The sequence below is a fragment of the Ambystoma mexicanum genome, chromosome 12 (genome assembly GCF_040938575.1).
Source record: "Ambystoma mexicanum isolate Mex_15411 chromosome 12, UKY_AmexF1_1, whole genome shotgun sequence".
NCBI classification, from domain to species: domain Eukaryota; kingdom Metazoa; phylum Chordata; class Amphibia; order Caudata; family Ambystomatidae; genus Ambystoma; species Ambystoma mexicanum.
Window position 1 is genome coordinate 624,591,152 of NC_090936.1, and position 24,718 is coordinate 624,615,869.

General features: G+C 46.6%; 1 protein-coding gene across 1 annotated transcript in view; it reads left to right on the plus strand.

Annotated features, from left to right (window-relative positions):
* The window catches only part of UBE2N (ubiquitin conjugating enzyme E2 N), a 192,454-nt gene that overhangs the window by 96,067 nt on the left and 71,669 nt on the right, over positions 1 to 24,718 (plus strand). The window contains exons 2-3 of the mRNA XM_069629077.1: positions 8,692 to 8,938; positions 9,155 to 9,295. Of these exons, the coding sequence (XP_069485178.1) occupies positions 8,692 to 8,938; positions 9,155 to 9,295 (388 nt within the window). The remainder of the gene's footprint in view (positions 1 to 8,691; positions 8,939 to 9,154; positions 9,296 to 24,718) is intronic.

The following is a 24,718-nucleotide window of genomic DNA, read 5'->3' on the forward strand; positions in this document are numbered from 1 at the left end:
TTTCGTTTGGCCACTGCCCCTCCCACTGCAAATAGTCTGCGGGTCTTTTCTGTCCCCAGTAAGTATTTCAACGGTGTGGCCGGGATATGCATGTTCAGTATGTCGCTCATGGTTTCTGCTATCTCCTCCCATAATCGCCTAATTGGCGGACATTGCCAATACATGTGGATCGCATTTGCAGCAACTGCGCCGCACTTCGGCATACGGCTTGTTTAGCAGGGTCAAATCTGGAGATCTTGCTTGGAGTAATGTCCAGGTGGTTTATGATTTTTAGCTGTATAAGCCTAAAGTTGGCACAAAGTGAGATGGATTTGGTGTATCTGCAGTAGTTTACCCACTGTTGTTCGTTGATCGTTGTGTTCAGATCGCTCTGAGTTGCTTTTCATCCCTTTTCTGGATGGAGTGTTGTATTATTTTGTACATTGTGGAGACATTGCTGGTGATATGATATGGCATTTGTAACGCGCCTATACACAAGTGTTTCAAGGCGCGAATCCTTCTTGTGTCAGAATGTCTAAGAATTTGTGTAGGGGGTGAATTCGGGAAGGATGGCCATTTCTTCATGCAGGCTGCTTTCATGCGTTGATATTGTAGGATTGTAAATAGGCCAAGGCCTGTTCTGGTTTGGATTTCTGCAGCAGTAAGAAATAGTCCCTCAGGAAAGAGATCTGATTTTGGCCTCTTTTCTTGGGTCCCATCTTCTTTGTATGGTACGGTCCATAGTGGGTTCAAGTGCAGGGTAGTGCCACAGCGGTAGGTGCGGCCAGTACAGAGTACCACATCGCACTCTTTTGAGTATCCATGTCCATGCTCGCACTGTTGAAGATAGCGGACTTTCTCCTCTGTGACCCTAGTGAATATCATACTCTGCAGATTGAGGGGAGAGGCCGCAAACTCTTCGGCGTGTATATGTGCAAATTGTTAAGCGCTATTATTCCAGTATTTGGCAAAGTATGCCTGTGCAGAGTAATAGTATAGGAGAAAGTTGGGGGCCACCAGCCCGCCATTGTCATAACTCGCATAGTTTTGGCCGACTTAGTCTGGGGGTGCCTCCTCCCCAGGCAAAACTGGACACTATTTTTTGAAGTGTATCAAAACATGTACTGCTTGGCCATATTGGGATGCCGCTGAACAGCTATAATAACTTCGGCACCACCACCATTTTGAGCAAGGATATGCATTCGTACAAGGACAGCGGCAACTTAACCCATGAGTTGAGCTTGTATTCTCCTCAAGGAGTTCCCCCAGGGATTGGCTCGATTTCAAAAGTGTGCTGTCTTCGCCCATCAAAGTGATATTATCTGGGGGCTATCCTGCACTGTAAAGTATCGGGTGCATTTCGATTCTTTCACAGCACCAGTTTCCAGAACGAGGATGAATCGCCATTCTTGCATGCGTTAAGCAGGTCCTCCCATCTGCTGGTGAAATTTTTTTATTTATTTTAAAGGTTTTATATGACGCCCTCAAGGACTGTAGTTGAGGCTTGTCCACTGGTGGACCTTCGTTTACACATTATACTGTATTTGGTTTTTCTGCATTCATCAAACCATTCTTGATGCAGTAGCTCTCAGCACCTGAAGCGCTTGAGAGCAGGGTCTAAGGGAGTTACTGCATATCAAGTAGTTACATTGTGGCCTTACAATTGGCTCACTCTTTTGGGTCACAGGGAAAACGCAGAGTCAAACATTTGCTGCTGGAATGCCCTACTGTGAAAGGTGAACAACAGATGTACTTAGGTCATATCTGGCAAGAATACAGATTCAAGGACATTGATCTTTGGTGGTCATACCTGCTGGAAAGGAGATAAGATCTCAAACAATGTTGCGATCATAAAATTTATCCAGTTCATCTTTGAAAAAATTGAGGGACAAGACAAACCTCTTGGAAAGGACCTGAAATCAAGCAGACTCTTGCAGTGTTAAACACTAAGCAACATAAAAGAAAAAGAGAAAGGAAACGAGAAACGGGCATTTTAATAAATGTCTAACATTTTAGCATATCTGCAGAACAGAAGTTTGGGAAAATGCTATCCCTGTTTTTGTGTTATTTTTATTGCATTATTCTAGATTTTAAAATGGTTTTTTAAGTTTTCCTTAACGATAGAATTAACTCGTCTAGATTTTGTATAGTTGAACTTGTTGTTTTTGCCTCTTTTATGTAGTTTTCTTCTCTTTTATGTTTTCTGTTCCTTTTTCGGTAAAAATAGCTAAAGGTTTTCTTTGTGTAAACCAAAGAGCTATAATAATTAAAAAAAAAAAAAAAGTCTGTAGCGCATATGGAAGCAGAGCACTTGCCAGGTTGCAAGATCCCCATATACAAATGATTTCTTACACTCCCACTCCAGTTTTCACTCCCCAATTTGCAAGTGGAAATGGTGTGGCCTGCATTCTTGCTGGACTTCCTGGGCAGGGTGGGGGAGGAGGGTGTGGTTTAACGACTGTTGGTTGCTGTTGATTCAGATTACCTGGTTCCTAAGCGTTACTTTATCACATGGTGTAATAATGGGAAGCGACTTTATATCCCTGAAGCTGCCAAAATTATAACAATTACAAAGAGGCTTTATGCCATTTGGGAGTTAAAAAAATCTACTACAAATATTAGAATCCCTGCTGAGCAAGTGCATATTGGGCTTGATTTGAACTCCTTCCTACTGTATTTATATTAAATAGCTTGGTTCGGTTTGTTGGCACCTTATCAAATAAGTGTAACCTACTCGTATTCTAGTTTTGCTTTACCACTTAAACCCTGTAAGAGGTACCGGGGGAAATCTTAGCCCTCTTGTTTCTGTAGTTCCCCTTTTTACTTGTCAAAAGGTTGTAGCTCCAAGATGACACCTAAATGCCAATAAAGCATCATTTTAAAATAAATCCACGGAAATGTGTACTTTGAGGTGCTTTTTACTAACTTATAGTAAGATCTAGTTCACCTTTTGAGGAGAGTTCACCCCATGCAGTGATCTGTTGAAAATGTTTGACCTTGAATTTTACTATTAAATATTGCATCTGATTTCCTCACACAAACCCCTATGTGCATTGACACCCCACCGCTTTCCCTGGATTTAAGCCCCGTCACACATGAGATGGTGGCCTGAAATCGGAGAAATATCAATGTTGTCGTCGAAGGACTGAAAAAGCTCATTAAGTGTCTCGACGCAAGTGACAAAACTTGGTTAAGGGTCTTGAAAACCATGTTTGAAGGCCATAGAACAAACCGTTCCCAAGATATTTGCACTGCGCTAGTCGGGTTCCAGTATGCTACAGCACACCAACTCTCACCTCTCCTCCACGTCTGCTCCGGGGTACACCTGTGCCCATTTTCGGTGCAGTTTACTGCAGAGTGCAAAGCACATCAAGCGACAAGGGACTCGGAACAGCGACCTACAGGATCATTGATTCTAGAAGTGTTCTCATGCTTGTCTACGGAACCCGTGTATAGCACTGATACTTTTTGTAGTCTTATTTTAATGGCAAGCATTTTGCTTTTCATAGTAAGTCTAATTTCTGTCATGGTTTATTAAAATGCTGAACTTTTAGAGTTCATGAAAATATTGTTTGGGACGTGCACAATGGCCCATCAACATGGTTCCTGATATTTTGACCCTTCCAGTGATGTCATTTGGAAGTCAAGGTTGGGTGAGATCCAATCTATACACAATAACTTTTTGGTCTAATTATACCCCCGATTCGAACCCTGGTTTCTCCACTTGCTTAAAATTGCGTGTTTTGGGGCATCTTTCCCACTCTTTTCCTTATCTGACAAATGAGGAAATGGTTAACTGGTATAAAGCACTGTATCCAATAGAAAATATGGATAAGAAGAGTAAATATAGTGAAGTCACTTTTAAAACCAGAGGCTATGGATCCAAACTCTGCATCCCTTCTTGACCAAAGTGGTTTGCACACTTGACAAATCGCATTATCTCAGTGCTTCAGTTCCCTTATTCTTGTTTTTACTTGTTGGCACGTACTAGGAAATTAATCGCCTGTGCATTAATGGGCACTTTTAAAGATGGTATGTCTTGATGGCCAGTCTTTCCCCAACTATAAAATGGGAAGTAGTTAAGTCTACCTGCAGGGGTGTAGCCGAGTCACTGAAACAGGTGCTAGGTAGGTTTCCAGTCGTACAGTTTATTTATTTTGTATTACTCTTATGAAGTGTTTTACTTCTTTGCACCAGGTCTGTTGCCTGTTGGAAACTTGTCATTGATGGGTTGATGAGCATGAAATCTTTCCCACAACGGGTTTAATTTTCCACAAACTGTCAATGTTTGAGGTATATTTCGGGCTTGTGTAGACCTCTGTACAAGGTCAGCATAATGTTTTTTCTACGTTAATTGCTATACAGTCTCAGGAGGATAGCTCGGGGGCAACGTGTACTCCTTGAAAGCTAGACGACCCAGAGCACCACAGGTTCTATCCCTGTGTCCACGCTTACAAACCTCTGGGTATTTATTAAGTGCGTTATAAATAACCAATCATATCGTATCATACACCCCAGGAGGCCTTGGAGTGCCTGGATTTTGGAGGGTGGGGACCTTGCCCTAGGAGCTCGGAGGCAGTGCCAGGCATACCCCTTGACCATCACCACTATGCGCAGAACCCGGCGAATGACCCATCACAAAACGCCCCAGTACACAGCACGGTCAGAGACAAGCAGAAGCAATGATGTAAGAAAAAGCCTAAGTAGAGGTTGGGCATTACAGCTCATGGGGTACTAAGAGGGCAAAATAAACTTTGGCCCCGCGGCTCTGTTTTGAGGCGTGGGTGATGTCAGTCGGGCAGTGTGCTAATATCTGGGAATGGATGTAAATAAGGGTAGATTGGGAGAGGTGTTATCAGTAGTATTGCTGAGCCACCTGATTGGTGTCCGATGCCTACCAGACATCATATTAGCAAGCGACCTATGCCTACTGCTTAAAAATGTTTTATATTTGGCTTTAAAAAAATAATTACAGATAATCATATACAAAGTCTGAACATGAGTCATACAAAGCTCCACAACACAAAACCGAAGTGCTAAGTACATATTGTGATGGTTATTTAATGCAACAGAGAAAACCATTCAACTAACAAAGTGATGATCAAACGCACCAATTTTTATGTGCGTTCTTTACTTTGAACAAAAATTTCCACAAAAAAAGAAATATATGATGCAAAAAACAGTATCATCAAACAAATGTATACAAATACTGTAGCCACCTTATTATGAATAAAGCACGGGAAACACGGGTGTAGTAAAAAGTAGAACAGACATTAAACCTATAAGATATTTTTAAAAATACAGGACCAGGACACAAGTTAAAAACATAAATCAATGGAAAAAATATGTACAAGATGTTAGTTAATCAAAAAAGGAATCTATCAAAAATGTTTCAAGAGCAACCAATTTAGTTAAAGTGCAGAAAGCATCGTCGATTCGAGTTTCGGGACACTGTAAGGGTCCGCATTCCAGCACAAAGAGAAATGGGCCCACCCCTCTTCAGGACTTTGAAAGGATGAGTCAAAGCAGCATACACCGGTATAGAAGTGGACTTACTTCATCTGTGATTCCCAGCAACTCTGGATGCTGAAAGTGAGGGGGTCAATGTATGGGCTCCATCCAATAGTGAAATGAACGAGAGACCACAAGGTCATTTTATTTTTATTTTAGTTTAATCATTTTTTATTGTAGGTAATAAAGATAATACATATTTTAGCAAAATAAGTACCTGTACCCAAAGGTCTTCACTCATAGGATTCAATTTACAAACCGGGTGGCCAAAGTTTGTATCAGAATGTAGTCCCACCATAAAATGTAGAAATATCAGCACAGCCCCCAAGGATAAGTCTGGTCAGGCTCCTGTGGGGTAATGGAGAGTGACACTAGGTCAGTGCTTACTATAAAGCCCATGGGACTAGGAAATGTGCCTGTGATGAGAAATGAGGATTGGTGCAAAGAAGGGGTGATGAGACAGCTCCTCGTTAGGTGTGACCCATTCAGTTAAACGACCAAAATCATTGTGCTGAATATGGACGAAGGGGAGCACCGACTGAATATCGCAAACATGTAACATGCGGGCTTCCCGTCGCCTTCATAGTGAATACTATTGGGGCGCTGCCACATCATCCGAAATGCATGCAGCCGTACACCTTGTCCGACGTGATGGAGGAAATGTGCTGACTGCCTCAAATGAAACCATGACCGCCTTGAGGCCGAAAAGGATGCATGGCTAAGTGGTGCAAGAGAAGGGTTGGCGTGTCTAATAATGCAAACTTTGATTGCCTTGCAATGCATGCACTGGGTGTTGCTGAGAGGCGATTTCGTGCTTTTCCTGGGTGTTTGAATGGAGACGCGATGCCAGTAAATCAGTTCCAACTCCTGTGTCGGAATGGATACGATGTGAATAGGTGAACAAGAAGGAAGGACAATAACTGCCTGGGCCAGTCCCTCCTTTGTGGTGACGTGTAGGCTACTGAAAAGGTGGCACTCGTCTTGCAAATGGGTCTGGCTATGGACACCAGTTGACCAGGTGGTGGAAAATGCAGCACAGAAATGTGTTGAACCAGACATGCACTTAAATGTGGACAAAGGGTAGTGGCAGTGGGAGCTGGCGTGGAGTGCCAAGTGACCAGCAGTGTCAATGGAGAATGCAAATGGAGAAGCTGTCTCAAGGTAGACAACACAGGTTGTTGGCAAAGTTGTGGATCACTTTGGTTAATGGCTCACCTGTAAATCGCTCACATTAAGATGGATGCAGTTGATGGTCTTATTGAGACTGGAGTTGTGAGTATCTAATCTATGTATCCAATGTTTTAATTTAGGTAACCTGCGTGTAGAGTAGTGTTTGTTTACATCGGGGTGGATAGCTTCCACTATGAACCAGCACAAATCCTGTAAATGTTTGACCAGAGGTGCTAGAGTCTGGCCTGTTCTAATCTTAGATCGATTTTCATTGATGCAAATGCAAGAATTCTGTGTAGTCGTACCATGTACCACAGATCACAAGGGCAAAAGATGACGTATATGGAATATTTGGTCTGACAAGTGGTGAACTGTTGAATGGTTCAAGTAAAGTGTTTCTAGCACAATTAATGCGTTTTTTTTGTACGGACATGCTGTACAATGACCACATGAATGGTGCCCAATGGGTGATGGCGTGAAATGGCCAAAAAGCCAAGCAATATTAAGTGGCCTTTAAGGGGTGGTCAAGGGCGAGTGTACTACCAGTTTGTCACGTAGATTGTAGCCCCTTTTCAGGGCAAACCGTAGTTGGGAGCCTGTCAAATTAGACCTGTATAGGGCTGACCAGTGTGTGCGAACCAGCTGTTTTAACCCAGGGGTATATCTGGAAAAAGGTGTGACGCAAGCACATATTTGGTTTGTTTTGGCCTGTTCTGCAGACTGGAGGAGTGCTTCACTGTTCGCAATGTAGGGGATAGCCTCTTTCGCAAAATGTATCTATTGTGCAGTTAGCCTAGCCGGTGTAATCCGCTTTTTTTACGTGGACTGTACGGAAGACTGTCCCGGAGATGATGTGGGTGTTGACCGGAATATTGAAGTAAGGTGTTTGTGATCTGTGGGTTTAGTGTACAGTATGGCAGTGTGTAACACAATCTCCTCTTTGCTCCATAGGGCAGTGACATGTAAATTGGGCGTGATGTTGAGCCATAATATACATTGTTGCAATTCCTCAGTGTTGCCTTGCCAGAGACATAGGATGTCAATGTACTGGTCCCTGAGGCAAATATTACCAGACAGCATGTGGATTGGGAAAATGGTACAAAAAGGTGGTCTGATAAGTGAAATAAGCTGCAAGTATCACAAGTCTGAATTTACAAGAGGCTACACATCTTTTCATTACGGTAAACTAGTGCTTTACAAATCCATCGACCAGTGGTCTGGGATCCTGTGCACCAGTAGTAATATCTAAAACGGTGTGGATGAATTCAGTTACATAGGTCGTTACCTGAAGACCCTTGTCGGATTGAGATAGGAAGAGGTAAATTAAAGGAAAAGCATGATTGCATCAGTGACGGAAGATGGATCTGGTATCTGAACTATGTATGACTTACTCGCAAATGCGCATTTTATTCATTTACTATAATCTCTCCTCCCGCCACAAGCCAGGCCAAATAATTTTTGGTGGGGGAATGAGTAGGGGAATCGTCTGGGACCTAGAGAAAAGTTCAGCAAATTTGTTTGTATTACGAAACTGAATCCATCACCTGTTGTCGAACAGGAAACTTCCAATGATAGGCTTAAAGAGACGTTTCAAGCAATTTATTTTTTTGTAATTTTTTTTGTGCTCCTGATGTCTGCAATACATTGGATGTTTTATTGTTAGTGTGCGAATATGAAAAGGAGCACTAATAAGTGTACCCTATTGTGGGCAAACAAAACGCACGTTGAACCATTTCATATCTTTTTATAGTGTTACTGCTGCTTTCAGGGGTAGAGCATTCAGTTATCTATCGGACTTTTTTTTTTTCTTTTTCTTTTTCCGTTTTAGTATTGCAGCTGTATAGTTTGAGATTACACAATTGAGTTAGTTTTTTGTGCTTCTCACCCTTGTATTTATACATTGTTGAAAAATACTAAGCAAATAATTTACATTGCATTCTATGGGATTATTGCTTAAAAGAGCTGGCACTAAAAGTTTCCCTTCACAGTAAGAATTTAGGTGTCAATGTGTTTTATATTTCTTTCTTTCAGGAAACCCAGCGCTTGCTGGCAGAACCTGTCCCTGGTATAAAGGCGGAACCGGATGAATACAATGCACGATATTTTCATGTGGTCATTGCAGGGCCCCAAGATTCTCCCTTTGAAGGAGGAGCATTTAAACTTGAATTATTCCTTCCCGAAGAATATCCAATGGCGGCTCCCAAAGTACGTTTCATGACCAAAATATATCACCCTAATGTAGACAAATTGGGAAGAATCTGTTTAGATATTTTGAAAGGTAAGTCCTGGCATTTTTACCACTGCTCCCAAACTGTTTTGATATAGTGGTGTGTGTCTGGTTGCACATACCTCATCCTATTAACACAATTTCCATTTTACAATCATCATTTCAAATGTGTGCAAGCAAACTAATTACATTGATTTCTGCATGATGAATACAGCAGTGATTTCATCAAACCCTTCTGTTTTTTTTTTTTTTTGTTTTTTTTTTTAGACAAATGGTCCCCAGCTTTGCAGATCCGCACAGTTCTGCTATCAATTCAGGCTTTGTTAAGTGCTCCAAATCCAGATGATCCGTTAGCAAATGATGTAGCGGAGCAGTGGAAGTCATGTGAAGCCCAAGCCATAGAAACAGGTACTATATGCGTACACTGTTCGTTTTTGTTTGTTTAAAATATAGACTGCTAGTCTCCGAGGGGCTAGTGAAACATGTTTATTTTTTTATTTTTTATCCACCAATGTTCGATTAGTTCTGTGCTTGAACATGTGCAGGTTTCAAGACCTAATAACAAGAAGAAAGTATATATCGTGTCACGGGTAATATAGCTCAGTGGCAATGTGCTCGTCTTGGAAGCAAGACGAGACTGAGCAACACGTTCGAATCCCGGTTCCGAGCTTGGAAACCTCTTCGGTAATAAGCGCGTTATAAAAAATCAATTAGAATTATCCAGTTTTTTACTGAGTGCTTTTTTTAGGATACCACATTAAAGCTTAGTTGCACAAAAAGTAGATTTGTTTTGCAATCCCAATGGTGGTTTTTGTATACCTTCAAAAACTTTTATACCGAAAGCATGAGATTACAATGTGTGGGGGAGTAACATCCAAGATATGTCTTTCTCAGCAAATCTACAAATGGGTACACGCAGGCACAGATAACTGGGCATCAGCAAGAGGAGCTATGTAAGCTGCAATGCTGTGATGTTTTTCAAATTCTTCAGTCTGTTTATATATACTAGCAGACCTGAATGAATCTGAAACCAGCCTGTTGGTGAATCCAGTGCAGGTAAAAAGGAAAAAGGAAATTATACAATCTAGACTGGATAGAGACATTGGAGAGCAGGAGAAATTCGAAGCTCTATGGGAACAATTTCCCAGACATACGGGCTAGGGGCACAGTTGCAACTTCTGTCAAGATTCCCTAGCAGGTACTTTTGTGCCCAATTCATGTGCTTAAGCCGACGCCAAAAAGTTATGGAAGTAAGAAAGGTAATAACTGAGATTTTGAATGTAGATTGTATAAATCTCAAAAAAGTCATTGTACCATCTAACACTGACATGTCCTGGTCTGAGAGATCAAAGGTCAAAGTGGCTGGGGAGGTTTTACCATTCCTTAACAACGGTTTGGGCAGAAGACTGGTGGACTCAATGCTAGAACACATCTCCTTAGCACTGGCTTTATTAGCCTTTCTGAAAGAAGCATTTGTGGTTATAGAGCTAAACTAGTGGCAACCAGAATCTGCTGGAGTATGATGGATTCCCAGCTGAGGCTCTGGTAAAGCCAATTTGAAATATCATTACATGTGCGGCATGGGGGTTTCCCCAGGTTAATTGGTTTGCAAAGTGAGAATTTCTTTTAAAAAGAAAATAGTAAATTGTTTTGTAATTAAAAGGTTTGATTTTAAAACCAAATGCAAAAAAACGAAAAATCTTCACTTAATCTCTGCCTGAGGAAGTGGGGACATTCATGAAAGCTTGTAAAATAAATGATTTTGTTAGCCTAATTAAGGTATTGGCTTGTTGTTTTCTTCTGGATGAGCATTCTATTCAACCCTTGGCTAACACAGTACAAGCAAACTGAAATAAAAAAAATATTTAGCTGATGGCTATGGTAGCATTACTACTTCATCTCTGAATCCTCTGGGGAAACACTTCACTACCTCTAGGCACCGTTCATAGGAATTCAAATCTCATGAGCAGACACAGCACATGGAGCCATCTTACTTTTCTTTAGTAGGGGTTGGTGGGAAGAGGCTTCATTTCTATGGCCTTGGGTTATTTAAATTAGTTGTGCTGTGAGTCATGGTTCCCTTTCAAGTTGTGATCCTCATTTGGGGGTGGGTAGAGGGAGGGTAAAAGTTGTACAACACAGAAATTCTTAAGACTTTAATGTGTGCAGTCTTCCACTTAAACAGGTGAGTGTTTGTGGGGGAAATTACTGAGCATCTTCAAGGAAAATACCTAGATCCTGCCAATGATTTTGATGGAATCTTGGAAGACTGTAGTATGTTTCTCCAGCATGGGGTCTGGGATGGATTCACATGCTCAAGAATATTCCCTGTCGTCAGGCTGGGAATCCTTGGCAAAGAAAAAATCTGTTTGTTTCGTTTCTGAACTGTCTTTCTACTAATAACCAATCACTGGTCTCTGGGTCATACTTCCCCCCCCCCAGCCAATGACTGCCCTTTTACCTAAGCCCCTCCTCTGGCAGCCATCTTCAGATTTTTACCGCACGTTCAAGTGTTGGGAGTCCTCGTGCTTAGCTCTCGAGCTTTTACTGCGTATTGCGTTTTTTTGAAGAGTTTGCTCTTATTTTATTTCGGTCAATTCGAGCCTCAAGCTCCGATTCTTCTTCTGATTAATGGGGACCCGTTTCGGAATTTTTCTACGCCCCTCAAGGGCGGATTTTCATCGAATTACACTTCTTGGAGGATTCCAGAAGACCTTTTGATTCCTACCCCAATTCGGACATGGCCCAGGACAACAGAGTTTTGACGCCTACTGGATCCAAACTGTTCAGGAACTGCGCAGGATGTAGATTGCAGAATGTCTTCAAGGAAGATGAGCACTCTCGGTGCCTCGACTGCCTTCACGCCGACAAGTCGCACGTGGAGGACTGTGTGTTCTGTAAGAACATGTCAGTCTGGACGGTGAAGGACCGTCGTTCTCAGCTCGCCAACTGCCTGGAGAAGAGCCCAGCAGCAGGTGAGAAGAGGAAGTCCGCGCGTTCTTCTAAGACCTTTGAGGGCGCTCCGGCGTCAGGGGCCAACAAAAAGCAAAGCACCGTGAGTCCGCAGGCACTGGGAGCACCGTTGGTTCGGGCTCCTCAGCTGCCAGGCAGGACGCGATGTCACCGGCGCCATCATCCATGAGCCTAAGCTCTGGCTTGGGGGGGGGGGGGGGGAGGGGAGGAAGTCTGAGAACCCTGGTCGATCCGATGGAGAAAGCCAAGGGGGGGGGGGGGCGAGGCAGTGACCCCCCCCCCAATGTGAAGGCCTCAGACGCGCCCAAGGTCGTGAAGGCCCCGATTCAACTGGCGAAGGTCTCGATTGGAGTCGTGGCGGCCCTGGCGAAGCCTGCGAAGGCTACCCCAGTGGGAAACATCTTTCCAGCCTATCGGAGACCCCCCCGTGACACCCTGGGACGAGAAAGAGGGGGAGGCGGGCACGGTAGCCATAACGGACACAGATACCACCTCCGAGGATGAGCTGGCTGGCGTCAAAAGATCCTGGACAAGAAGTTCGAGGAAGTTTGGTCCTCCGGGAGGGATCCCGACAAGGCGGACGTAGAGAGCAACGGTGGGGCCGACGAGGAGCCGCGGGCCACGGAGGAAACGGAGTACCCCGCGCCTCAGCCGTCGTACCCGTTGCAACCGATACCTAAGCCACAGGACAATTCAGGAGCAATCTTGATGGCTTTGCAGACCCTGTGTACGGAGATAAGGACAAGGTTGCCCTTACCCCCAGCGGATGATCCAGCTGTGTCTGGACCGTCGGGGAGCCCACCGAACAAGCGGAGGCGAATCCAGCCCCCCTTCCTTTCAATCCTACACCTCCATCCTCTCCACCAAGGGATGAGACGGGAATGTAGACTGACGGTGGTGACTGGATGGATCTCCCATTACTCCCTGCCAGTGTTCCCCCCCCCCTTCCCTCTGAAATTAGCTCCTTTCGCGCCATGATCGCCAGGGCATCAGCTTTTCCAGCTATGCCCCGAAGAGCAGAAGAAGGGTTTCCTCTACCAATGACGGGAGGCCAAGAGGAAGACCGTCCTCTCAGTCCCGTTACTGGACGATATCTAGCACAAAGGACTCTCGCTGCTGAAGAACCCGTCCACGGCCCCTGTGAAGAGGGACCGGTACAAGAAGTAGTACCGGGTCCCAGACTCTGCCCCTATGTGCCTCAGAGCACGGCCGTCCCCAGATTCGGTAGTCTCCGCAGCGGCCAAGAAAGCAGCGGCAGGGGCGACGGCATCAACTTCCACTTCCCCACCGGACGGCGAGGGGAAGAAACTGGATGCCATGGGACGATGGGTCGGCAGCGACGACCATCAAAGCGGCCAACGCCCTCGTGATCATGGCGTGCTACGATAGGGAGCTGTGGTTCAAGGTCTCTCCCCTCCTGGACTTCCTCCCAGACGACAAGAGGGCGGAAGCCCTTGAAATCCTGCAGGAAGGCGAGGTGGCTTTGACCACGCCATCACAGTGGCCACGGTCATCACTGGCTTTTGCCAGAAGGACAGCGTTTGCCTTCACCCTTGCGGTTGGCTCAAGGCCACCGATTTCTGTCGGGCCGTGCAGACCTGGGTACTGGACATGCCGAACAGGATGTTCCTGTCGAAGGGAAGGCAGTGGCCATCAAGGCAGACACCGAGACGGCCTGGGCCTTGGGTTCTTTCCATAGTCTGTCCTTTCGGACCTCCGGAGGCAAGTCTCAAGGTGCCTCCAAAGGTTTCGGCTGCGGTTCCGCATCGTACCACCAGGCGGCCGCTCCTCATCACAGGAAGCCTACAGCGGCTGCAGCAAGGCCAGAGAACATCGTCGTCGCCAAGGTGGCAAGGCCTCGGCAAAGCAAGACTGAACCGGCTGGGACGTGGGGGGGGGGGCACCCCAGCACCCCGGTGGGAGGCCGGCTGGCAAAATTCGTTAGCTTGTGGGAGTCCATCTCCACTGACCCGTTGGGTGCTAGATGCCCTGGCCCATGGGCACACTCTGGAGTTCCAAAGAAAGTGTCCCCGTCTACCACCCGTGGCCAGGAAGGAAAACCATGTGCCACAGCTGCTTCTGGAGGTATGAACAATGCTAAAAAAGGGTGCGATAGAACTTGTCCCGAAGAGGCTCTGGGGCTCCGGAGTATACTCGCGGTACTTCCTCGCCCAAAAGAAGACCGGTGGCTGGTGGTCGGCTGCCCATCCTAGACCTTTGCCGCCTCAACAAATACATCAAGTCCCAGAAGTTCCGGATGGTCACCCTTCATCATGTGCTGAGACAGCTGGAGGAGGGTGACTTCCTGTCGTCGCTGGACTTGGAGGATGCCTACTTCCACATCCCCATACACAAAGGACATCGAAAGTTCCTACAATTCGTGGTCCAAGGGCGGCACTACCAGTTCAAGGCCCTGCCCTTCAGGTTGAAGTCAGCGCTGAGGGTCTTCAAGTGCCTGGCACCGGTGGCTGTTCCTGCAGGGGATCCACGTATACCCCTACCTGGACGATTGGCTCATCCGAGCAAAGTCCAAAGAGCTTGCCGTCTATCACACAGCGAAGATCGTCAGCCTCTCTCGGATCTGGGATTCTCGATCAACTTCACAGTCCCACTTGGTACCGTCGCAAGACGCCCTCTTCCTGGGAGCCAGACTCTACACAGTGGCACGCTTGGCTTCCCCCGTCGGGGGGAAAAGACAAAGGCCATCCTGGGCAAGGTACAGCGGCTGTTGACCATGGAAGTGGCCAGGGTGAGGTCCGTCCAGTCCCTGCTCGGCATGATATCATCGTGCGTCTATGCAGGTTGCGGATGCGGCCACTGCAGGAGTTCCTCAACGCCCGTTGGATGCAAGCGGCAGGCAGCTTCGAAGAGAAGATCTCCCACGAGACGTTCTGTCAAGCGATCCGTTGGTGGGACGCCCACGCGCACCTCACGGCAGGCATGGACTTCCAGACCCCAGCGCATCAGGAGACTGACGACAGATGCCTCACTGGAGCGATGGGGAGTGCACACCGGAGATCTCCACGCAAGAGGCCTTTGGCTCCCAGAGGAGAGGTCCCTGCACATAAACGTACTGGAGCTCCGGGCCATGTTCTGGGCCCTCGGGTCTTTCCTTCCGTCAAAGGCAAAGTGTTAAGGGTCTTCACCGACAATGCCACCACGATGTTCTACATCCGGGAGCAGGGGGGGGGGGGGGCACCAGATCCCCAGCCCTATCCAAGGAAGCGCTGATCTGTAGCACTGGGCCGTTGCCCAAGGGATGTTCCTGGTACCCCTCCCTCTGGCGGGAATAAAGAACACAATTGCTGACTCGCTCAGCAGGGAGCTGCGCTCTTGCCACGTGTGGGAGCTTTGGCAGGAGCAAGTGGATCTCCTATTCCGACAATGGGGCAATCCCCAGATCTGTTCGCGACGGCGACAAACCCCAAGTGCAAGAGGTTCGCCAGTAGGTTTCCCCATGCGGGGAACATGGGCGATGCATTCTCATTCCCCTGGGACGGCCTGTTCGTTTATGCGTTCCCACCGTTGCCGTTGCTTCTGCAACTCATCAGTCATCTCAGACAGTCCTGGTGCAGGAAGATCCTCGTTGCACCCGGCGTGGCCGAGGCAGAGTTGGTTCCCGGACCCCCCCCCCCAGTCAAACTGCCGACAGACGCGGATCTTCTTGCTAGGGAAGGAGGTGCCATCCTACATCACGACCCAGGATCGCTGAACCTGCAGGCCTGGCTCCTGCAGCACTAGAGTTCGGAGGGTACGATAACCTGGCGGACTGCAAGGAGGTGCTTGCAAAGGCCAGGGCATCCTAGACTCGAGTGCTATGGACATAAATGGAAGAGGTTTTCTGTCTGGTGCTGTGTACAGAAGATCAACCCTCTGCGGATTACTTCGCCTCAAGTGCTACCGTACTTGTTGTTGCTGACCAAGGCATGAGCCAGCCCCGCCTCAATCAAAATCCATCTGACAGCGATCTCCCGCTACACCAGGGCTCCGGGGCGGTCGTCGCTGTGGTCTCATCGCCTGGTCAAGGAGTTTGTGAAAGGACTGTTCCGCTCGTTCCTGCCGGTGAAGGCTCCGGCCCCGGCGTGTGAGCTCAACATGGTGCTGACCAGGCTCATGGGTCCGCCGTTCGAGCCTCTACATTCGGCACCGTTGAAATTTCTATAGTGGAAGACAGCGTTTCTTGTGGCCATCACCTCCGCACGACGAGTGGGAGAGATCCAGGCCCTCTCCTGTAAACCTCCATATCTGACATTCCACGAGACTAGGGTAGTGCTGAGGACGCTCCCCTCCTTCATGCCCAAGGTGCCGTCGGACTTCGTCTCAATGAGCCCTTGGTGTTACCTGTCTTCTTCCCGTCGCCTTCGTCGCTGGCTGAGGGCTTTGCACTCGCTGGATGTAGCTAGAGCGCTGAAGTTCTATGTGGACCACATGAAGAGTTTTCGGAAGACATGACAGCTGTTTGTGAACTTTGGCCCTGTGAACCAAGGGAAGGCCCTCTCGAAGGCTTCAATTTCCAGATGGCTCTCCGGCTGCATCATACACTGTCACCGGTTGGCAAACCGACCGTTGGCCGTCCGAGAGGCCATTCAACCAGAGCGATTGCTGCTACTACGGCGTTCCTGTCTGGTGTGCCCCTGCTGGACATCTGCAGGGCTGCTACATGGAGGTCGATGCACACCTTCAAGAGATTCTACTGCGTTGACCGGGATTCCAGGGAGTAGTCCAGAGTCGGCCAGGCAGTGCTGCGCAACCTGTTCGCTTGAAGGTGAGCTTGGTGAGGAGATAAGAGATGCTTAATGTTGAGCCTTGCCACCTGCCGTGGGTGTGCACGTGTGTATTGCTATGTAGTCTTGTATTCATGAGCATGTGAATCCATGCCAGACCCCATGCTGGAGAAGGAACAAGTTACTTACCTGTAACTGTTCTCTAGCATGGGTCTGGCATGGATTCACATGTGAACCCTCCCGCCAACCCCTCTGTGGCTCTTCTCTTGGTCCTACTGCCACTTTACATGCTTCCAAATCTGAAGATGGCTGCCAGAGGAGGGGCTTAGGTAGAAGGCAGCCATTGGCTGGGAGCAGTATGACCCAGAGACCAGTGATTCTTTATTAGTAGAAAAATAGTTCCGAAACAAAACAGATTTTTTTTTTCTTTACCAAGGATTCCCAGCCTGACGATGGGGAATATTCATGAGCATGTGAATCCATGCCAGACCCATGCTGGAGAACATCTACAGGTAAGTAACTTGTTCCTTGATCACATCAATTAAAGATACTTGGAAGCCAATCCACTAAGTGGCCGGTCAGTCTGCTGAGGTTTCAATAGGTATGATTTCAACACCCTCCTAGTGCACTATTGGATAGTGGGTCCCTGAACTTCTACTTTTTGGACACAGAGATCCACAGGTTCGTTTCCCAGTCTGCGCTTAGAAATCTATGGATATTAAGTGCATTATAAATAACCTATTATATAATAGGCTGGGGAAACCTGCTGGCGAACCTCTGGCACTTGGTGTTCGTCGCCGTTGCGAATAGATCGATCTGGGGATTGCCCCACGTCGGATTAGGAGATCCACTTGATCCTGCCGAAGCTCCCACTCGTGGCAAGAGTGCAGCTCCCTGCTGAGCGAGTCAGCGATGGTGTTCTTTATTCCTGCCAGATGGAAGAGTACCAGGAACATCCCGTGGGCAACGCCCAGTGCCACACCACCCATTAAACTGCAGCAATATACAGTGAGCCTCTTGATTATCCCCTTTCATGTTGGCGCCTCCCACTTCTCTGTACTCTAAAGGCTACTACATCTAGTAGCCTACAACTTTTCCTGTGTGAACGTTCAAGTGGAGTAGGGTGATGGTAGTAAAAAGTCGATCCTTATCAGCTCACACATTAGTGCCCAGCATCGGAATCCCTTAACGGTAGTTCCTATGACTTGACAGTCAATTAGTAAAGATGCTTAAAAGAGCTAATATTAGGTTTTGGTTTTTCCAGAAAATATGCTGTCAATGTCCCTTACTAATTGATGAATTACCATCCTTTGAGTTATTTTTATTCTTGGAGCTCCACTTGAGCCTTCCGCTGACTTTCACCTGCTCCCCACCTATCGCATGTGGACCATGCTCTAGCTGTTGTCTAATTCTTTTTCAATCTTAAGTCGACCGAGGCATCCTGATAAACGTAGGGCTTGATAAATTTATCTAAGCATCTGCCAGCCGTGATGCAGGCTTCTGACCCTCCAGTTTGTAAGCAGTGCTTCCATTGGTCATATTTGCTGGTCTGAAGGAATTGGCAAGCCGTTTTGTTGATGTCTGTCAATCTGCAAAGAGGAGGGGGTTGGAGGGTTGGGGGGGGGGGGAATCAGTTGGGTAAATACTCTTGTACAGCTGGTGGCACACTGGAAACCAGTTTGCTTCTAGCCCAGCTTAACATTTCTCCCAGAACACCAACACTCTTGCAAACTCCTCAATTTGTTCTATGCATACGTTCAGACATGCACACAGACCGCTGCAACCGCATGCTGTCCCACCATGCATGCATTGTCTTGATGGCCACCATACCAGCCACTTCTTTAACAATATTGAAACCCCGTAATTAATACCAAGTCAAAGACCACCTTAACAATGAGAAAAGGATATATTCATGTTGCAAGGCGTAGTCCTTCAATTTGTCTGGAAGCCTTTGTATTCTGTGATTTGGTACAGCTCCCAAAGTTTATTGCTTAATTGGCTTGTTCTCTGTGGTAGGAGACTCAGCTGGTGGAAGCGTAGGTGGGGTCTAGATGTTGCCTGGTGGGTTAGGACTATGGCTCTTTATGGTATTTATTTTCTCAACATTTCCTTCTGTATTTATTCTTTAGTCCTTGTATCTGCGTTTATCCACATTTTGCTCTGTAAAAACACACGTTGCAAAGAGTGCTTTTCAGCATTTATTCTACTTTAAAATAAAATGTACCACTTTGCCAGCAATGGGAAGGCCTGAGACATGGGTTGTAAACTAACAGTTCATTTCTCTGCTGACATATTCAACATTAAAGTAGCCCTTTAAACAACTAAATTGGAAATGAATAACTTTTCTGGCCTCCCCATTGTGTTAATCTGCAGTGCCGCTGGACTGCGAGGTATAATTGATATCCTGAATGGCTAACACATTAATTTCTGCTTGTACAAATAGTGAAAGGAAACAGTAATTTCCGTCTGTATTATGTGTAAAAAACAATGAAAAAAGAAGCATTGGAGCCCTAGATATGAGATAAGGGAGGGTCCTTGAGATTAGCCCTCTGTGTGCCCTAGCTCCCACCCTGCAGCTCCTTTGTGGCCAGTGAAGCCATAACCAATAGTTGCTCTGCTCACACATTTGAAATTCCACCAGTGTTCATCCTGTACCTTCAAGCAATTAGTACCCGTGCCATTGAATTGTGACTTGTCATTGACAATATAACATGGTGGTCTGACCTTAGGTGACCATATGGGAAGATCGAATTAAGATCATGACAGATTAATCAAAGTCTGATTACGATGACATGTTTAGTACCCCCCAGAACCTGATGCTTAAGGCTGTCTATACTCTGCTGGCAAATTACAGCCTCCCAAGGATTAGTTCCTGGGCTTTCCTCCGAGCTTCAGCTCAAAGGCAGTGATGCCTGTTTGAGGGGCTTGTCCAAATCCTTTGCTGCACCTAGCACAGAAAATGTGTATACTCAGCCACAGCCTACTGCACACATTCATTTAGGACCGTCTCTATATCTGACCCTTGGACTGAGGGTGATAGATGGCATTCCTGCAGTGCTCCATACTGCAAAACTGGTGTCCATCTCACACCCCACCCCCCAGAGCTTGTATGGGTAGGAGTGGTGTATGCTGGGGCAGTTGGGACTAGTCTGATTGGCAGACTTTGCATCTAGGCAAGTGTTGGTGGATTTCCCTCTTTAGCTGCATGTTGGGAAAGATTTATTTTGGCACCTTTGCCTCCATAGTTTCTATGGACCTCCAATCTTTTTGCTTTGGATTTTTTGAGGGGAAGTGGAGGTGAAGTAAAGTCTCACTTCCCCTGCTTTTTGCTAATTTATTATAGCGAAACTGGTCAGTCCTTCATACTATTGGTACTGGGAACCTATGTTTCTCTTTTTGTCTTACTTTTTGTAACATTTTAACATTGCACACAGCATATTACAATGCAGTGCAATGGGGATACTCTTGTATCGCCCTAGTTTTTTACACTTTGGATTTTGGTTACGTTAGTATATTTTTACCATTTTTGTGGCCTTTCTAGTGTGCACATTCGCGTTTACTGCATATGGCTACAAATTGTGGCTTATTCCCTAAAATTGCCATACCACAAGATTTTCATATGTTCTTTGGCCATATTGTTTGGCCTGCTTCCTGCCTTGCCAGGTCAGGAAATGCCATATAAGGTCATGCATTTGCCCGGGAAGCCTGCTGCTTTCGCGGGCTAGTGATGCCTTTGTGTTTGGCTCTGGAAGGAAGTGGGACTGTCTGTATTTCTGGAGCCAGAGAGTCTAGATGTGGGACATGAGTGAAACCAATAGTTGTTCCCGATTGGACAACTACTGGCTGTTTGAATGGGGCAGACCCTTACCATTGGCAGGCTGGCTTTTGGATTCTGATTCATCAGATCAACTAGTCGCATGGGAAAACTGGCGTGGTACTGCTTTTTGGGTGTCTCACCTCTACGGTCAAACCTGAAAGGGAATACATTTTACTTACCAAGTAACTTTGTTGCATCTTTGAACAATCACCAACGAAAGTAACATTTGTATTTGTTAGTATCATACAGGTGTATTGAGCAAAAGCATTAAGACAAATATGGGATTGAACAGGGCTGTTCTCTAGCACCTACCCTTTATAACTTGTCTGACATGGGTGAGAAACTGAACATATAGCATACGTCTACTGGATAGAACTCCTATTTGACTCCAGCGCAGTTTATAAAATGTGTCAGTATATTCAAGAAAAAACAACCCCATTATCAACTATCAGAAAACTAAGATTGATTGTTGGCCCTAAAAGGAAAAAGACCACAATGTCAGATGTAAAAAAGATTCTTCGTGGTTTTACATTTTGTAAGAAATAAGTGGCTGCTCATTGAAGGGACTGACTAAATTATATAAAACGCGCCTTATCCCCTATCGAACTTATGGTTCGGAATTATTTACAGTAAAAGAAACAGCTTGGTTGAAATGTGGAGAAGAGCTCTGGATATACCTAAAATATGCTCATTGAAATATTCGAATGTGAGTTGTTCGGGCTTTTATCCCTGGCGACACAAGGTGGCCATGGGCATTTTCTATAGCCGTATGATGCATAAAATCGATAATTTAGTGAATAATATTTTTTTACAATTTTATTCATAGAAGATGCAATGATTTTATCTATATACTAAATATATTTTGTTGGTATTTATGAAATGTAATATGAAATATTTGTTTTTGATGCTTGTGGATCTGCTTGGAATCAAATGCTGTGCATATAGTCCGACATCTAGTGGTAATCGCGGAGTATTGCATCTTTTATTCAAACATTGAAAGGGTCGTCGACATGGGCGTGACTGTTACATTATCCCTAATAACTTGTGTACCCAAATTCCCTCGCATGTCAAGGTCCAAGCAAATAGTTTTTTTTTTCCGCCAACCTAGTTGGTCGCTTATGCATAGCTTATAATCGTTTATATTGCTATATCTATTCCCACGGTCATTTAGTCAACTTTGACAACCTTCTCGATGGCTATATAGTGGGTTTCCTGCCGCCAGAAACACTCTGCGCTGTCAATACCACTTCCAAAGCTTCGCAAGAAGCTTTCGGATACACTTTTGGCAGCCATGGACTACAAAGGCACCCCCTCTCCTTTAGTCTAAGGCCCGCAAGTCTTAAGGTTCATCCCCGTCCAGGCAGCCCTTCCCACCTCCTGACCCTTAAGCTTCATCAGAATCGACTAAGGAGAGGTTTGAACAGTGTATGGCTAAGATGGCTTAGTTCATCGACTTTTCAGACCAGCAGGACATAGCCTTGAAGAGACCTAGGGAGGTGGGCTCTTGCCCCATCCCCTCTACATTTCAGAAACTTCCCTCCCCTGGTGCCCAGTTTTGCTCTTTGGAGGAACCACAGGGACACCACAATGATATCTTTGGGGACGTCCCTGATGACCAGACCCAGGAAGTTTCTTATGAAGGGTTTATGATCAAAACCCAGACTGGGATCAGGTGGAGGACCCGGGCTTGTGTCACACATTGCCACTGACCCAGACGTCATCTGTCTGGATCCCCCTATTACTCCTCTGCAGAGAGATTTGTCACCAGTTGACAACCAAATGCTGTCCAACTCCCCAACCATTTCGAAATTGCTACTCACAAAGCCGCCCCTGAATGACTTTGTGGAGGACATCCTCGTGGAAAAGACTCTGGTGAGCCAAGCCATCCCCTTAATTCTGTTTCAAGGCACCTGGCCCCTTTGCTGTCCCCGTCTTACACAGGCATTCAATCCCCGGGTGGAAAAACTGTTTCACCCAGCTCCCTCTGACCCCCCCCCCCCCTACATTAGGAGTCATGCCACACCGGACTCCTTGGTTGTTACAACCGCTCTCAAAAGGGCAGGGGGTTACACTGTCCTCAGCAGAATTCCCCTCCGGACAAGGACTGAAAAAAAAGTTACACAGTTGGTAAGCGGGTCACTGCCTCTGCGGCCTACTCCATAAGGAGCGCAAAACACCATGCTCCTTGCAAACTACAATGATGTTCAGTGGGGCCTAGTACAGGATGGTTTTCAGGAGGTTCCAGAGCCTACCCTATAGCACCTGCTTGCGGTCGTGGCAGAAGGCAGTGATTCAGAATATCCTAAAGGACACACTGTACTCTGCTGAAACCTCTGGACGCACCCTTGCTCAGGGAACCCTACTAAGCGACCTGTCTGGTTAAAGAACTCCAAGTTCAAACCCGAGAAACAAGCCTCCTTAATTAACAAGCCTGTGGAGGAATCCAACCTATTTTGAAAGGTAGTTGACGACGCCCTGGAAATGGTGAAGCTAGATTATGGCTAAACCTTTTCACCAGCGTGAGGGCTCTAATGCCCGCTGGTCCTTTCGTGGTCAATCCTCTGGTTTGCCCCAAAGTCAATATAGCTCTGGGGGTACCCCCTAGTCCTCCGGTCAGGGCTCCTTTGGCACCTTCCAGTACCAGCAAAGAGGCTCTCGTAGGGGCATGGGCAGAGGTAGAAACTCTACTCCCAGAGGTTCCTTGGCCTCCACCTCCAAGTGACTTGCCAGTACGGGTCCCCTTGCACGCTTCCCCACTCGGGGCTCACCTGTCTTCATTCGTCCACGCTTGGGAGGGGATCACTTCAGATCAGTGGGTACTAAAGAACGTTGCCCATGGGTATTGTATAGTTTCTCCGACCACCTCGCTACCACCCACCAAGAAGCAGACGCCTGTCGCCCGAACACCTGTGCATCCTGCTGGGAGAAGATCGGGTCCTGCTGGAAAGGTGACATCGAAGTAGTCACCCTTCTCCAGGTAAACTAGGATATTTATTCAGTGTGCTTTCTTGTACCAAAAGATCTCACCAGGCGCCTTGTTTTTAGACCTGCAAACCAGTATGCCACACCTCAGAATTTCAGGATGACCACGCTTCAGGAGGTAATCCCACTGCTGCAGCAGTTGATTAAATGGCCGCATTAGGCATGAAAGATGCATACTTTCATATTTCAATGTTGTCAGCACACAAAGTATCTCAGGTCCATGATGGAGGACACCCACCATCGGTTCAAGGTTCTCCCCTTCGGCATTGCCTCAGGGTGTTCAGAAAGGTACTGGCGATAGTGGCAGCTCACCTGCGCAGGCAGTTCATCCCAGCCTATCCTTACCTTGACGACTGGCTCATAACAGGGGATTTGTAAGGAACATGCCAGACAAAATACCTAGAACACGGTTGATCTCCTTCAACCTTGGATTCTCTATCAATGCGAAGAAATGGTCTAACCCCCAGCCACGTCAAACAGTTGCTTCTCCAGCATTGGATCTTTCATGGATTCACATGCTTAGAATATTCCCCGTCGTCAGGCTGGGAATCCCCGGTACATTATATAGACCCTTTCCCGTAGGAAAACTTTTTCGACGCTATGCGTCCTATCCACCTCGTTTTGTATCATGCGTGCCCGCGCCGTCAGGACGCCATGATATAAATACAGGACCCGCCCCCGCGCTCCCTCAGATTTCAACCGTCTTTCAAAGTAGTGGGATCCTCGTGGTTACTGCTAGTCATAATTAGGTTGTATTTTCGCTTCGGCGACGTTACATTCTGGAAAAAATATGTCCGGAAAAGCTTTATTTCGTCCTTGTGCGACATGTGGACTCAAAAAAGTCTATGAAGGTGATGCACACATGGATAGTATCTACTGTCTCCACCAGCACCACACGGCGGATACATGTGAGAGATGCCAGGGTTTCTCCCAAAAAACCCTTAAAGACCGAAAAAGAAGGTTGGTCGACTGGCTTAACGACGGAGCGGGTGCCTATCCGGCATCAGAAGTTGGCTCCACGGCCTCCAGGAGCAAGTCGGAACCTCCCTCGAAGAAGGTGCGGCCTGTCGAAAAAAACGCCCTGCGGACAAGCATACGGAGAAGCATGCTGGGTCTTCCTCATCACATAAAAATTCCTCCTCCTCCTCCTCATCCTCTAAGACTGAGAGGCAAGCGGCATCAAAATCCTTCTCAGGGAACCGTCCTAGGTCTTCCGTGAGTCGAGACTCTTTAGCAGGGAAGTCGGCAACGAAATCAGCTACGAAGTCTAAAGGCTCGGTGCCGGCTACTTGCTCGTCGACCCCGGTGTCGCTGACGATGCCTATTACTATTCAG